General features: G+C 44.7%; 1 protein-coding gene across 3 annotated transcripts in view; it reads left to right on the forward strand.

The window, feature by feature from the left end:
• LOC119844294 (collagen alpha-1(XXVII) chain B-like) overlaps positions 1 to 15,739 on the forward strand; it is a 307,212-nt gene that overhangs the window by 246,275 nt on the left and 45,198 nt on the right. For all 3 annotated transcript variants that reach the window (XM_043498719.1, XM_038374938.2, XM_038374939.2), the window contains 3 exons: positions 2,390 to 2,443; positions 3,851 to 3,904; positions 7,543 to 7,650. In XM_043498719.1, coding sequence (XP_043354654.1) covers positions 2,390 to 2,443; positions 3,851 to 3,904; positions 7,543 to 7,650 — 216 coding nt within the window. The remainder of the gene's footprint in view (positions 1 to 2,389; positions 2,444 to 3,850; positions 3,905 to 7,542; positions 7,651 to 15,739) is intronic.

The raw sequence follows: 15,739 nt of genomic DNA on the forward strand, positions 1-15,739 counted from the left end.
AACTCTTTGGTTATACAGATCCAGGGCCTCACGTCCCCCGTGTGGGCCACTAGAGATCTCAGGTAAAGGGGCTCAAATGCAGGAAGCTTCAGCCTCTGTTTTGGGCATGCAGAAAAACAAAGGAAGGGAAACCCTGACTCAAGAGCCCAAGAAAGGGTCTCAGTAAAAACCCAACTAGAGCTACATAATCCAGTCAGCCGAATCACAGGCAGGAGCTGGGCTAACACATTGATACCAAACCTGCAAGAGGATCCCCAGGGACCCAGAGTCGGGGTGTAACCTAGTCTGGAAACAAGAATTGTCTCTGTAGGGGAGAGCCCAGGAATATAAATGCCTTAAAACAAGTTCCCAGTACTGGGTTTAAGATAATGAGCACCCAAAATGGGGGCTGGATTCTGCTAATGCTGATATGGAGTTCTCTATTTTTAAAAAATAATAATAATAATAATAATTAATAATTAATTACTGCTCTGCAAGAATTTAAATATAGCACCTCCATGCCCGCACATCTCAATTAACTAGCTGTTGTTTTTAATCAATACAACACAAGGCACAGTGCCAGGTGCAATGTCACAGAGCTGTGAATGCACCTTCCCTCCTGGATGAGGAGGAGTGTAATTTTTCTCTCTTTATTTGAATAAGATCTCTGTGCTGCAGAGCTCACACGTTTTCCATTCTCCATTTAAGTTTCGAAGGGTTGCCACTGTGCCAGGGAGTTTAGAACAGACCGTATTTTGGGATTAAATGCAATTTCCTCTTTGCCATTCTCTCCCCCCCGCACCCCGCCCCACCACCACCTTTCCTCACCATGTTTTCTTTGGCAAACCTTCTGACACATCACTTGAGTGACTGTGTCTTTGGAGTCCTGATACTCCTCTAACATTTCAGCTATGCCACTTCTGCCTGCCACTCAGCTCCCTAATTATCTTGCCCAGGAACAGAATGCCATTGATCCGCTCAGGTTGCCAGCATCCCCCTCTGTAGGATTTAGAGTAGCAGCTCTTCTCCGGCTCCCATCACAAGCAGGAAGGCGGGCAGTGCATGTATTCTCTGGACAGGCTGCCTCAGCTGAGCCAGGCTGATGAGGAGCATTGGCTGAGCTTGAATGTATTGTTTGAAATGGTGGTTCCTGGGACTGGGCTCTTGAAGGCCTGGAGAATATCCTAGCGCCTGACCCAGATTGAGAGATGGGAGGGAAGGAAGGAAGGAGAGTAGTATGCTGATAATGCAGAGATGCTGACAGCTCCCACGTAACCACTTTCACTACAATGAGTCTTGCATTGGTTCAGAGCATGAGATTCTGGTTGCGCTCTCTCCAACCTTGGAGGTATTTAGATGTTCTAGGAATCTCCAAGCAGTGGTTGCTCCCTTGGTAAACATTTAAGGATTCTCTGAGCCGTAGTTGCATACATTTGTATAGTCTAAAGCTGCAGGGTGGCGAAGGAGGAGCACGCCACTAGGATACAGTTGCGTCCTTGGCCAAAATTTCTTACACCTTCCACATCCTTTACTGTTGTGGTTGAATGCTGGCCTCCCCAGAAGTGGCTGCATCTCAGTGGGGCCATGTGCTCAAAAATGACTCTGTAGCGAAAGGCATTATGTAAACATAATACTATGTCACTGGCAGCAGTATCAATTTTTAACTTTTAGAACAATGCTTGGAGTTTCAGAGTGAGGTGAATGGGATGGGGAAGGAAATGAACGTTTTCTGCACATTGCTCATTGCAAAACAGATAAATTGATCTGGATCCAATGTCCCACAGCTGCAAACTGCATCCTCCTCATACTTAGCACTTCACCAAAATATATCGAAATAACTGCCAGCTCCAATACTATGTCCAGTTCGCTCCTTTCTGTGCTGTCCATAATCTAGATTCTGCTCAGCACCCGTCAGTCATGCCAAAGATCATACTGCTGTTTGCTGGAACGTGTCCGCTCTCCTTCTCATCGCTCCAGTTGCACATCTGTTATGAGCACTACTATGTCCTGGGTCTTGATATTGTTGCTTTCTCGATAAGATAGCATGAAATTGTTTCCTGCTGTAAGGTGCACGGGTAATTCCCTTTGGCTCAGTCTTTGCAAGCATTCACCACTGATTTTTGACACCTGCAAGTCACTGCTGATTCTTTGGTCTATTGCATATCAGTCAGAATCACTCTGTAAGGTGCATGCCATCTTAGAGCTTGCTGTTGGGGTGATGCTGGGTACCTGATTGTCTCAGAGCCATGTTCGCACCCAGAGATTAGACATTTGAACAGGATCAGATAAAGGAAGAGTCAAAATGCAGGAAGAAATGAGAGTGGGAGGGGGGTGAGGGATGGGAGAAATCAACTTCATCCTATGGATTTAATACTGTCACCAGCTTGAGTCTCTGCCTCTGTGTTTTTAGGGTGATCTTGGACAGCTGGGGGTCCCAGGAGAACAAGGCCTTATTGGTCAAAGAGTAAGTAGAGTTAGCTTCATATTGGAGTCCTCTTCATTACGTGTATGTGGATGGCTAAGCGAATGAACTGTGGTTTCTCAACCAAACTGGGTATACAAAATGGACAATGCACTGCTCCCTCAGCATGGGGAGGGTATACTTCCAGCCTTTGGAAGGGCCATTGTGTATCTGCAGTGACCGAGCTGGTAGCAGCCTGGGTCAGCCCATCATGGATTTGGGTCTTACCCTTGGACTTGTGAGCTCATAGACATGTGATCATGGCGTGGCAGGAGGGTGAATGTGATACTATAAAGAGAAGGATAGCCGTGGGGTTAAGGCACTGTACTGGGACTCAGGAGATCTGGGTTCAATTCCCAGCTTGGCTCTGGACTTCATTGGGCAAGTCATTTAATCCTTCTGTGTCTCAGATCCTGGTCTGCAAAATGGGGGAAATACTAACCTCCCTTCCAGGGGGGTTGTGAGCATAAGTTCATCAGTATGCATGAGTTACTCTGATACTGCAGTGACAGGGACTGGATAAGAACCGAGATCAATGGCCTGTTTGAGAGATGTCCAGATGAAACCAAAAGATCACAGGGACTTCTTTTTTCACAGGATAGAAGATTAGCCCAATATCCTGGCCATTTATTCTCACAATAGAACCAGATAGCTGCATGTGAGCTACCAATGAGCTCCTCTTGCCCGCAGGGTGATGGCTCAACTGGACATGCTACTTTGCAAAGCACTTTAAAGTTCCTTTCAATATGAATATGTGTAAAAACAAGACTGTTCTCTTCACAAGTTCTTCACAACTTGGGTATGTGTAACCTAGAAGTGGCAGGAAAGGACTCTCACTGAAGGCCAGCATTAACAAGGAAAACACTGGGTACAGTATGCAAAAGTGGGGAGGGAGCCAGAGCTGGAATGAATGCAGAGATTGAACCAGAAGTGTGTTTCTTGTCCCTTGATCTCCAGACTGAGATCAGTTGTTGGAGCAATATGGAGATGCCCAAGGTTGCATGAACACAGAGACTGAATTCCCTGCTCCATCCAGGGGAGAGAGGACTTCCACGAGTCAGACCTGAGGACTGTTGAAGGAAAGCCTGGAACAGAATGAAGAAAGGAGTTGCTCTCTCATTCCAGTGGGGGCTTGTTCCTCTTGATCAATTTTGAGATACTGAGCAAGATGGGGCAACTTCATAGCATAGTCCTAAAACATGGTGATATAAACAAAGCATACTGGCCCATGCGTGGCAGTATAGATCTCCACCCTACAAAGAATATCAGCACTGGAAACCCTCAACATTCAGCTCACGTTGTTGCAAGGGGAAGTCACTCCTCCTCTGAAAGGTGTTGGCTGCAAAAAGCATGAGAAAAAGGGATGGTGGAAAAGACTGTCCTAAGTCTGTTTGTCTATCTCTCTTGCAGGGAGAGCCAGGCCTGGAAGGGGACAGCGGCGCATCTGGGCCAGACGGAGTTAAGGTAAAGATTCTGTGTGGTTTTTTGTTGGGTAGGTTTTCTTCTCACAAATTTAGCCACTTTCAGACCATGATCCTTCCCCCTCTGCAGACAGGCAAGGGAAGCAAGTATTGTCACACAAGCTACCTTGTTCATCTGACCCCAGACCCCTTTCCTGCCCCCCAAAGACATATTCAACAATCGTCTCCCCTACCCCATACAGTGGCTACAGTAGGAGGAACAATCCCAATGTAATCCTGGGGGATCCCAGGAAGTATGTCATGTCTCTTTGTGTCATATTCCAGGTTGATTTTGCATCTTAGTGGCCCCATGTGACACATCCCCCACCTCTAGCTTCGGGTTTGTATCAATGAGCTATAACCTCCTTGGTCCAAGGACTCTCAGAGCTTGTCGTATCTCCCCGATCAGATGCCTTTCTCCCAGACTGCATATCTGTTCTATCAGCAGCCAGTAGTGGGAACTAGTTCCCAATGCCATGTTCGCTCCAGGCTAGGCTTATCCTGGAAGCTGCAAGGTTCTCCTCTGTAGATACTTTTAGCCAGGCTTGAGACTAACCATGGCTTCTTGCAGCACATTAACTACATGGTAGCATAATGCTCTGCTGTCTAGTTAGGCTTTTCCGTATTGTTCCCTCTTTTCATCCACCCCATTGGGGTGGTAAACAGTCTCCACAACATTTCTGGCTCCCACCAGCTCCTTCCATTCCTCCCTCTCCCTTTCTGCATAGACTTACCTGCGATCCAGACCGTAGGAAGTGAACCACACCACCTTCCCTTGCCATCCAACCTGAGGTGGGAAGAAGTTTTTTATTTCTTCTATTAGAGATGCCATCTTGAGCCAGAAGTCAACTGAGTCTTGAAAAACCTTTTATGCTTCTTGTTTGGTCAAAGATTCTAATAGCTTCACAGCAGTCTTAGGAATCTACCAGGGCATCTCCTTTGCCTCCTTTAAACCCCCACGTGCTGTTGCATAAGCAATCCTTAAAGCTGCATCTTTCACTGCCCCTTTCAAGTGGGTGCTTCATCAGACCATCATAGTGTTTCTCTGGCCTCTAGCTTTTCTTCCCCTGTTGATATAGTTTTCATTTAACCCTTCCTGAACTATGGAAGCATTTGTGTAATACATACTAATACAATGGCTCTTTGTCCCCTTCCAGTGGGTAGGACATACAAAGAGGTTTATGAGTCTGCTGAACTACTGATCCTTTAGCTTAAGCAGTAGAGGCTCTGCTCTGCTCTGAGCTCTAGAGATCCTAGGTTCAATCCCCAGAAATGTACTAACCTGGAACATCATTACATTTGTATGACAATAGGATTGGTGTCCCATTGTGGGCTTGGTGCTGTCACAGACACACATTAAAAGAACTTGCAGAACTATTTACAAAGTTTATCCTGACTGCAGGTGAGAACCTGAGAATCCCCCACAGAATAAGTTAAATCTGTGCTATGTTCAGTGCTTTTAATCTTAAACACCTCCCTGCTAAAGCTGTTGTCTCTAGAGCCTGAACATTATACTCAGCAGTTACAGATGGACGGTGGGTGTGGGTGACATGTTTCCGTGTAATCTTTCTTGCTGTATTATGCATTGTGTCTGACCACACATCTTCCATCTGTCTCACACCAAATCGTTCCCTTCTTGATTCCTTTTCCGTAATTTTTCCTTTCAATCCTGAAAGTTTCTTTGCTTCCTCTTGTTTACACAATGTCCCCTTTACTTCCAAACATAGCATCTCCATGGGGAACAAGTTCAACACTTGCTTTTTCCCACTAGTGGGTTTCTTCACATTTCTTGTTGCTGGGGCAAAGCCCCTAATTAGTCAGTTTGCCAATGCTCTCTTCTGTCCAAAAATATGTGCCTTCCACTTCCATGAGCCCTAAGTGACAATGAAAGCTCCTTCCTACTTTACATATTCTTTCCTATTCCAGCTCTTTCCCCCTCTCTAGAAATGGAGCTACAGGCAGCCAACAGCATTTTAAGCACTATTACATGGCCAGATTTTATCATATCTACCTGGCATGGCATTTAAACTACCTGCCACAGATGCCTTACGTGAACAAGGGCTCTAACTACTGCAACTGTTGGTAGAGCTGAACTTGCAGTAGCAATACTTGGGAAACTTGTGATTGGAATAAAGTCTACTATAGGAAAAGCCTAATAGCATAAAGTTCTCTCTCTTTTTTGGCATTCCCTTTCAATTCTTCAGTTACACAACAATTAGTTGTACAGTTTACCTAATTAAAAGAGCAAGCCAGACAGACTGATTTTTCAAGTCCATATGCTGTCAAACCAAACCTGTATGAAGCCTTGTTTACAAGAGATCCTTCAGGTTTCAAATCTCAAGCTGCATTCTTGGTGCACCTCAGGAACTTCTTTCGGATCTCTATGAAGGTCCTGTTCTTCTTCAAAAACGGGTGGTCAACAACTTATTTTGTTTGTTTGTTTCTACAAATTCAGTTCTTCCTTCCTTACAGATTTTCACCATCTGAAATTCCACAGGCAGATCAACAATTGTCCCAAAGCCCTCAACAGTCTCACAGTCTATACCACTATTTGCGAGTCCAGAAACAAAATCCCCCCTCCTTTTTCTGGTGGGACCTCCAAATTCTTATTCGTTCTTGCATTGTATCGTTTCTTTTGCTGTTCCAAATCTGCAACCTTACCTTTGGATTGCAATCCCGATTTCTATCCTTGTGTAGCCTATCCGTCTGCACAGGCTAACAGTTTCATGCCACGGAAAGTAAAACTGGCCAATCCCACAACAAAGTCTTGCGGTTTATTGCTTCATTCTAGTTAAACTATTTGCTGTGCTTCTTGATTTTTGTTTATCATTTGTCAGATCAAATAGTCCTTCCTTATATGATTTTCTCATGCCATCACTTGCTGCTTCATCTCCAAGTGGTCTTGAACACTTCCAGTTTCTCCCAACCCAAATGTTTCTCTGAACAGTGGAACTGTTGCTATTCATTGCACAAATATTTGTTTAACCACAAAATGTAATAGGCATGATTCTGCTTTTAGTAATGCAAGTGTAAATCAGGAGCAACTCCACCAAGGTCAATTGGGTTACACGAGTATAAAACTGCTGTGAGAACTGAATTAGGCCCTTTTTATTGTGCCTATAAAATGCTATGCACCAATTGTGAGAGTGGCAACTTGATGCAAGTTTTTGCATCTAGTGCTATACCGGCTGATCTTTCATGTGGGTCAGATGCTGCTGCTCTGCAGTGTGTTCATTTGAGATGTGGGATGCTTCCCACTGCCTCCCCTGACAGCCTTGTCAAAATACCCCTTCTGGGGCTTCTAGATGAGTCCAAAGAGACTCTCTGTCAGATCTCAGCTGCCTGCCTCATGCCCTTAGCCCAGACCCAAGAATTTCCATGTGGGAGATTCCTGCTCAGTTCATTGTGGGGAGAAGCAAAAAAGTTCAAACCATCCTGTCTTGTGGCTGAGGTCCTATCTGTCTGGCTAAAGGAGTTTTTAAAATAACCTTTTGCATTAAATGTCAAGTAGTTTATGACTCAGCTTCCTTCAGTCTTTTTCCTTTCAGCCTCTGATCCTCGCTTTTTCTTTCTTCAAGAGTCATACACAATGATCTATGCTTTGTTTGTATTGAAAAGCAAACACACTCCACTCTTCTGCAGGGAGACAAAGGAGAGCAAGGCCCAGAAGGAGAGAGAGGAGAAAAAGGCACCGAAGGACTGAAGGGAAAGGAAGGGCCTCCTGGATATCCCGGAATCACAGGTGTCCGAGTGAGTTTGAGAAACCCGTCTGCCTGTCTTTGTCTGTCTGCTTGTCCTTGTGTTTCTTTCCGCAGAGGTGGTTAATGTTCCTCCCCAACAAATTGCAGTTGGTACGTCTCAAGTAGTGAATTGTCCTTGGAATAAGTATTAGGCCAGCAGTAATTTCTGCATACTGGTGATATGTTTTCTCATGCATTGGGTTTTGAATCTGCAATAATGTCCCTTTCCAAACCAAGTGAAGAAAAGCATTTGTGCAGGCAATCACTCTAAACATTTGCGCATGAAATTATTATCATCTTGGTCGTCAGTGGGGACTGAACCCAGGACCTGCCAGCGCTACAAATATGACCCTTTATAACTTGAGCTAAAGAACTGAAATCAGTGGGAGGCTATCAAATGGGATTTGGATCAGGTGCTAAGCCGCTGTATCTGACAATGTGTCCTTTGTGGATCAGATTCTGCGTGGGATGTATAGCGTGCACTGAGCAGTAGGTTACAAATGTACAAGTTTAAGGGACAATCCTCTCTTCTGATAACCAGGAGCAGATCACTGCTGATTTATTAGAATCAGCTACTGCGCTTGCATTGTAGGTAATCTGAAAAGACAGGGTCCAGGGGGGACTCGTGTATGAAGAGGGCAAGAAAAAACCCACTTTGTGTGTTTTCGGGCATCTGCTTCATTTAAGCCCAGCAGGAAATAAACACTTGCTTTCTTTTAGAAAGACAACTATGAGGAGGATCCCATCTTCTTAGCCTGAAGGTGATAGTCAATTGCTATAGATGCTGTACAATTGCAGTTGGACACAGCACACACATTGCACCAAAGTCTATCAACAGCAAAGGGGCTATGACTGGAATTTCATCATAATATGCTAAATTAGTACCTAGAAAAGCTCAAGCACCATTTAAGAAGAAAGTTGCCATGGAGTGTAATGGAATTTTCTGTGGAACGTTCCATTGTCACTGTTTAGGAAAGGAAGTTTCCTTAAAGTGACCCAAAACTCTTAAAGTGTGTTAATATTGCAACTCCAGCACACAGGGGAGGAGTTTGGTCAATGGCTAAGGTGCTAGCCTGGGACTTGCAACCCAGGGTCATTTCTCTGTTCTGTCATAGACTTTCTGTTTGACTGTGAGCAAGTTATTCAGCATACGTCTACACTCCAAAAAAAAAAATCAGACCCTCTTGCTTAAAAGGCAAAGGAGGTTTGTCAACCAGAGTCATAGTTAGAGTGAACTTTTCAGAGATCAAAGCCCTTTCGGGGAGCAGGCAACTTCTGAATTATCTTTCCTTAGAAAGAGAGTTCAGCCCCTCTCAGTAATCCTGAAGTTCCCAGTTGGTCTCTCTTGCTTAAACATAATGTAAGTCTGGCTCTTTATGCGGCCAGAAAGTATATTTCATCATGTTGGATCCATCACTCACCACGCCTCTCTACTGAGCTGGGACTCCTGTAGGTATGTGATCATGTTCTTTGCTGTGGAAAGAACTGAGGGCTGAGTATCTGAAAACTGTTCCTGTAATCCCTCCATAAGAGAATAGGAGGAAACTGTGGAGTCAGGTATCTATGATTTTGGATGGTTGCTATCTTAATAGTTGAAATGCATTCTCCTTTCTCCTTCTATGCTTGAGGCAGGCTAAGAGAGCATCAGGAAGCTAATTGTTGGGGTGGAGGAAGCAAGATTAGCCTGGATTTATGTTAATATTTTGCATTGAGGTTGGGAGTTGGGCACTGTGTTGACTGGAAACTAGAAATATTGGCTTAATACCATGTTATTATACAGCACCATAAATATGCTGGATGCTTTACAGAAAAATAAGGCCACAGCCCTGCCCCAAAGAGCTTGCAGTCTAAACCCCTGATCTACAACAGATCCCTGCATCCACACTGAGCTTACTGCAGGGGTGGGTCCTGTGACCCCTGACTCTTCTGAATAGTCTCAGGACCAAAGTAATGTAAACCCACTGGCGACTAAGTTAGGACACAACCTGACAAGGGATGGTAAAATATATTGCAGCACCCTTTGCAGCTGTGGGCAGGCACTGCTTATTGTTCAGCTTTGCTTATTGCCTGTTGTGTTCTGTATTTTTGGCAGGTTTACTTGGTTTATATTGTGCATGCTTAAGAACCAGTAAAAATCACACCACTGTATTAAGTTCTGTAGTATAACATATAGAATATAGCAGATTCCAGAGCTTGTCTTTTGCCAAGTTGCTCCCAGGAATGTGGTGCCTTTTTCTGTTTGTTTGGGAGAGGGGTTTGTTTGGTTGGGTTTTGGGGGGTTTTGTTGGGGGTTTTTTTAAGTCTGATACAGCCAAAATGCCTGCTCAAAATCACTGTTTGTTTGTTTGTTTGTTTTTCTTTCTACAGAGCACTATCGCCTTCTAATATATTTAATACACATTTTTGATAGCCTGAACTTTTAAAACCACATGGCTTTATAAGCAGCCCAAATTAAGCCCTAGATATGAAATCTCTTTGCCAGACTCTTGGCCCCTTCTCATTGTATAGGCTAATATTCCTGCACCCAATGGGCTAAGGTTAAAAATGGAGGTTCTCTGATGGAAGGGAGACCAGTTTTTCTTTTTCAACTTCATGTGCAAGCCTTTTGTATTAACTTCCCGCACAGAAAATGTATAGAATCAAATCATAGAATCCTAGAATATCAGGGTTGGAAGGGACCTCAGGAGGTCATCTAGTCCAACCGCCTGCCCAAAGCAGGACCAGTCCTCAATTAAATCATCTCAGCCAGGGCTTTGTCAAGCCTGACCTTAAAAACCTCAAAGGAAGGAGATTCCACCACCTTCCTAGCTAACGCATTCCAGTGCTTCACCACCCTCCTAGTGAAAAAGTTTTTTTCCTAATATCTAACCTAAACCTCATCCACTGCAACTTGAGATCATTACTCCTTGTTCTGTCATCTGCTACCACTGAGAACAGTCTAGATGCATCCTCTTTGGAACCCCCTTTCAGGTAGTTGAAAGCAGCTATCAAATCCCCCCCATTCTTCTGCAGACTAAAAAATCCCAGTTCCCTCAGCCTCTCCTCATAAGTCATGTGTTCCAGTCCCCTAATCATTTTTGTTGCCCTCTGCTGGATGCTTTCCAATTTTTCCACATCCTTCTTGTAGTGTGGGGCCCAAAACCAGACACAGTACTCCAGATGAGGCCTCACCAATGTCAAGTAGAGGAGAATGATCACATCCCTCAATCTGCTGGCAATGCCCCTACTTATACAGCCCAAAATGCTGTTAGCCTTCTTGGCAACAAGGGCACACTGTTGATTCATATCCAGCTTCTCGCCCACTGTAACCCCTAGGTCCTATACTATATAGATACTATTAGGAGCCTCCTCAGCTCTCCGCCAAAATACAGTTTACAGAGCCAGAAATGTAATTCACCAGAGATAACTGTGATCCAACTTCAAATCTTCTACTTGAAAGGGGGAAATATAAACAATCAGCCCTTCCACTAGTGGGGAGATGTGGCAAAAGCCACCTCAGACACAGCCAGCTAAAGAATACTGGAATCGAAAGGACATTTGAAGGTTCTTATATAAAGACAATGAAAATTCCATCAGGAAAAGCTAACGTGGGGCAAATCCCATGTCCTGGCTCAGGCAAACGCTCCCTGAGAATTCCTTGAGAATTTTGCCTGCACAAAGATTGGATAAAAATTTAGTGAGATCCTCAAGATTTGGCCCATATTGCAGCATCTGTGATTTCATCCATATTCATCAAATAAGCTTCCTGGGTGGGTAGGGGGAGAAAGTGTGTATAACACACACACATCTATACATAATATGTGTGATGTATTATATAAACATATCCCAGGGGGCAGATATGTTGCATGTATGAAGAGTGTGTGTACATAACACACATGCACAAACACCAATATGTGCATATAATATATGGTATGTATTGTATATGCATAGCGGGTACCCCAATTAATATTCTAGATAGATGATGCTAAGCAGATCTTCATCCATAGCTGCTGCATCTTCAGCAGGATTCTAGTGGGTTGTCCGGCAGTAGTCCCAACAATGTTTCAGCCTCATTGCAGTTCATACCTTTCATCCACAGTCTCCCATTTGTCCAGATTGAGAACAGTAATTTAAGCACCAATGGTTACAAAAAATCCCACTTATCTAAATGAAACCCAGGATTGTTGGGGAGTTTTTCACTCCCTTTTCTCTTAACTAAAGAGATCCAGAAAACAATTAGGATCTGACCCTTAGTCATGTTACCTGTGCCAGAAACTTGAGACACAGCTGGGACTGGGCACTCTTTAAACTTTATCTGATATTAGTGGTGGTTGGTTCAGATTTAGTGTCTAATATAACTAAGTGACAAAACCCATCAGTAGCTCCTGTTCCCAGATAACTTTCTTTAAGACCATCAGTACATATATTTTGATTTTTAGCTTGATTTATAAAAGAACTCAACATTTCTATTTAACGAGCATTCTCAAGCAAATTTAGAAAATAAGATTACTTGCTGTTATCAGTGATCTGTTATTGATTTGTTTATTTTTAACCCAAATTAAAACTTTTGTGCATGAATTCAGCCCTGGGGAAAGGTGGTGGGCTGACAGCCCTAGAGAGTGAAGTTCTCTATTTAGCCACAGAACAGATAGACACAGGGAGCAGTGGCAGGGAAAGTTCCTCCTCACATGAGCTGTTTTGCACATGGCCTCAACCCTGATCCTAGAGGGACCGCATACAGGAATGAAAAAGGGATGTTGGTCTCTATGGGCCATGCAGTCCTCAGCCTCCCAGCTAAGATTGCAAACAAAGGGAGTCCTTAAAGGTCAACCATGATGGTGAGTTCATAGTTTTTTAAGGACAGAAGGAACCATTAGAGCACCTAGTGTGATCTGCTGCATAACACAGGTCACAGGCTTTCATCCAGTAGTTCCTGCATCAAGCTCATATCTTCTGATTGATCTAGGGGTTCTCAACCATTTACTTTTGGAGCCTGCTCCAATATACTATAAAAACTCCATGGGGGGGGACTCTGGGCTTCAGCTGCAGGGGGGACTTAGGAGCCCTGAGGGCTGGGGGAGGGGCTCAAGACTTCTGCCCCACAGAACTGAGGGGGGCTTGAGGCTTCTGCCCCATGAGGTGGCTTCTGCCGGGACTTGGGGGCTCTGGGTTCGGAGCTTCAGCCCTGTGGGGGCGCCAGGGCTTGGGACTCCAAGCTTCAACTGCTGGGCTCAGAGCTCCAAGTGGCTCTGCTTGGCAGACCCCCCTGAAAAAAGGCTCGCAGCCCCCAGTGGGCCATGGACCCTCAGTTGAGAATCACTGATCTAGAATGTATTTTTTATAAAGACATCCGATCTTGATTTAAAGTTTGTTGTTTATTGTGTGGTGGACACTTGTCCACTGGGAGCTGGACTGAGACCTCCCCAAATTCAACTCAGGTAAGTCAAGTCTCACCTTCTAGATGTTTATAGCTTTTGGTCAGTTCACGCTTTTTCAGTATTATCTGTGTCCCCTCCCTCCCTTCCCCAAGGGATTATTGATGAGATGTATTCCACCTTCCGTGGCACTAACTTCTGATTATAGATTTATCAGATACCCTGCTTTATTGTAACCCCACCACCTGCCCTTTCAGCCATTCCATCCAATTTTAGCCCTTCCCTGGGACTGTATAAATAATTAACAAGTCAAGAAAAAATGAGAGATGGGTGATAACATGACCCTGGGGACTCCAGCCACCTTCCACATGAGTCCATTTTCTTTCTTTAACTCTGCCTTGCTTTGTTTTTGTGGATTTGTCAGGGGCTTGTTTTAGCAGTTTGCTTGTATGAGCCTGTATTGCATTATGTCTATTTTGGATAGGAGGAGGAGGATTTTCAGATAACTGAGGTCTGGATAATTAAGGATGGTCAGCACTTGTGTTAATGTCCTTGGTGTAACATTGTAGATACTTTTATAATAATTCTCAGGCTATAGACTGGGAAAGAAGCCCAATCAGTATCACTATAAAGGTAACAAGAAGAAAAGGAGTAGTTGTGGCACCTTAGAGACTAACAAATGTATTTGCACATAAGCTTTCATGAGCTACAGCTCACTTCATCGGATGCATTCAGTGGAAAATACAGTGGGGAGATTTATATACACAGAGAACATGAAACAATGGGTGTTACCATACACACTGTAACGAGCGTGATCAGGTGAGGTGAGCTATTATCTTACCTGATCACTCTCGTTACAGTGTGTATGGTAACACCCATTGTTTCATGTTCTCTGTTTATATAAATCTCCCCACTGTATTTTCCACTGAATGCAGCCGATGAAGTGAGCTGTAGCTCACAAAAGTTTATGCTCAAATGAATGTTAGTCTCTAAGGTGCCACAAGTCCTCCTTTTCTTTTTGCGGATACAGACTAACACAGCTGCTACTCTGAAACCTATAAAGGTAACAGTATCACAGCTGTTGTGTTGCACAGTTGCTGTCTGGGCTCCAGGTGGCCCAACTGGGGCAGTGTAGTAGCCTTTTGTCTCTGAAAACCTAGGCTGAAATCGCAGGTGAAAGGAGTGGGTGGAGTCTCAATCTGGTGACTAGGGGAAGTTTGTCCACATCTCCAAACCAGGGGATATCAGCAAACAATCCTGACTGCTGAGACAAGCCATGCGTTGTGTTGAGCCCCAGACACCTGTGGCTGGTAGAAGGGCTTCAGGCAGTTGGAGGGGTAATGTTCATGCAACATCTGTCATTTGGCCATTTTGTTCAATGAACTTAGTCAGGATGCTACCAAAATCCCCCTGTCAGCTCCAGTCCCTCCCTGGTACAGTCAGCTAGTTTGCTCCACTCCTCCCATTGATAGGGCTAGGCCAGCCAGCTCCACCCCCGCTTCCCTGGCAGTCTCCAAGTATGAGTCTCTCCTCCCTGACAGCCCCAGCTGCTTTCCCCACTCTAGGCTTCCTCCCAGCATACTTCCAGCTTCCCTCTTCCAAAGGCCCAGCTTCCACCCCAGCCATTTTGCAGCTTTGTGTAGCACCAGGACTGTGAAGGATTGTACCCCTGCACCCAGCAAGAAATCCCACCTGGCATCCCCCTGCAGATAGGTCACTTGTTTCTTTGTAATATTAACTGGAGAAGGTTAGTACTTAGCACATTAAAACACAGTCAAAAGCAGCATCCAATGTACTCCTCTTAACTCTGATTTAGAAATTCAGGCAGGCTTGCACACTTCCCCTTGCTCTCTCGCTCATGTCAGTTTCTCCATAGTGGGGTCCTGGGCTGGTTTCTTATTTCCTCTACTGGGGTCCTACTGGTTCTTGCTGACCTCACTGTAATGAGACTCTGACTCCTTTCTGGACTCAGTGATTTAACTCTTGGCTCATCGCTCATTCTGCTTAGTGAGATCCCTGGCTTGTTTGAGCTGCAAGAAACTGACACTGTATCTCTGTTCTCACACAGGAGTTCTTTAGACTTTGAGCCTCTGCAGTTCAAAGGGTGGCTAGAGATGAGGGTTCCTGGTGACTGGTCCAAGTACAGCGATCAGGCTCTCTGAGCACAGCAGATGCTGCAGGAATAGGGTCCAGAGTCTCTTTGTGTTCCATGCGTGAGTGAGGTAGGGAGACAGTATCTCAGCAGCTAACACAGAGGTAGGAGGATGGCATCATACTGGCTAGTGTGAATTCAGGGATGAGGCACTTTGGTTGTCACTGCAAGAGGGGGGATGTGGTTTGCTGGTGTTTAGGGCAAGTTCACCTGCCATCTGTACATCTCAATTCCTGGAGCAGGGAATGATGCCGCCCAGAGGGTAATATGCACTTCATCCAAATCCCTGCTGCTCGTTCAATCCTCTTCCTTGTAACTGAGGATGGTCTGAACCAAAGGTTGAAGTCACCATTATATAACCAGAAACAGCAGCAGCTTGCCAGGTGTTGGACATGAGCAACCAGCAGCTGAGAGCAACCCATCTCCTCTAATATGTTCCTATTTAAACCTCCTCTCTTTTCATTCTACAAAGAATCCAGCATTTCAGCCTCTTCCCTCTGAGAACAGCTAATCAGCTTGTGGCTGTGTGGAAGTGCCAAGCCAACTGGCAGGAGCATGGTAGTGGATTTCCAGCTGCTCTCCAGAGTTGAGCA

Source organism: Dermochelys coriacea, chromosome 16, assembly GCF_009764565.3.
Source record: "Dermochelys coriacea isolate rDerCor1 chromosome 16, rDerCor1.pri.v4, whole genome shotgun sequence".
Classification (NCBI taxonomy): domain Eukaryota; kingdom Metazoa; phylum Chordata; order Testudines; family Dermochelyidae; genus Dermochelys; species Dermochelys coriacea.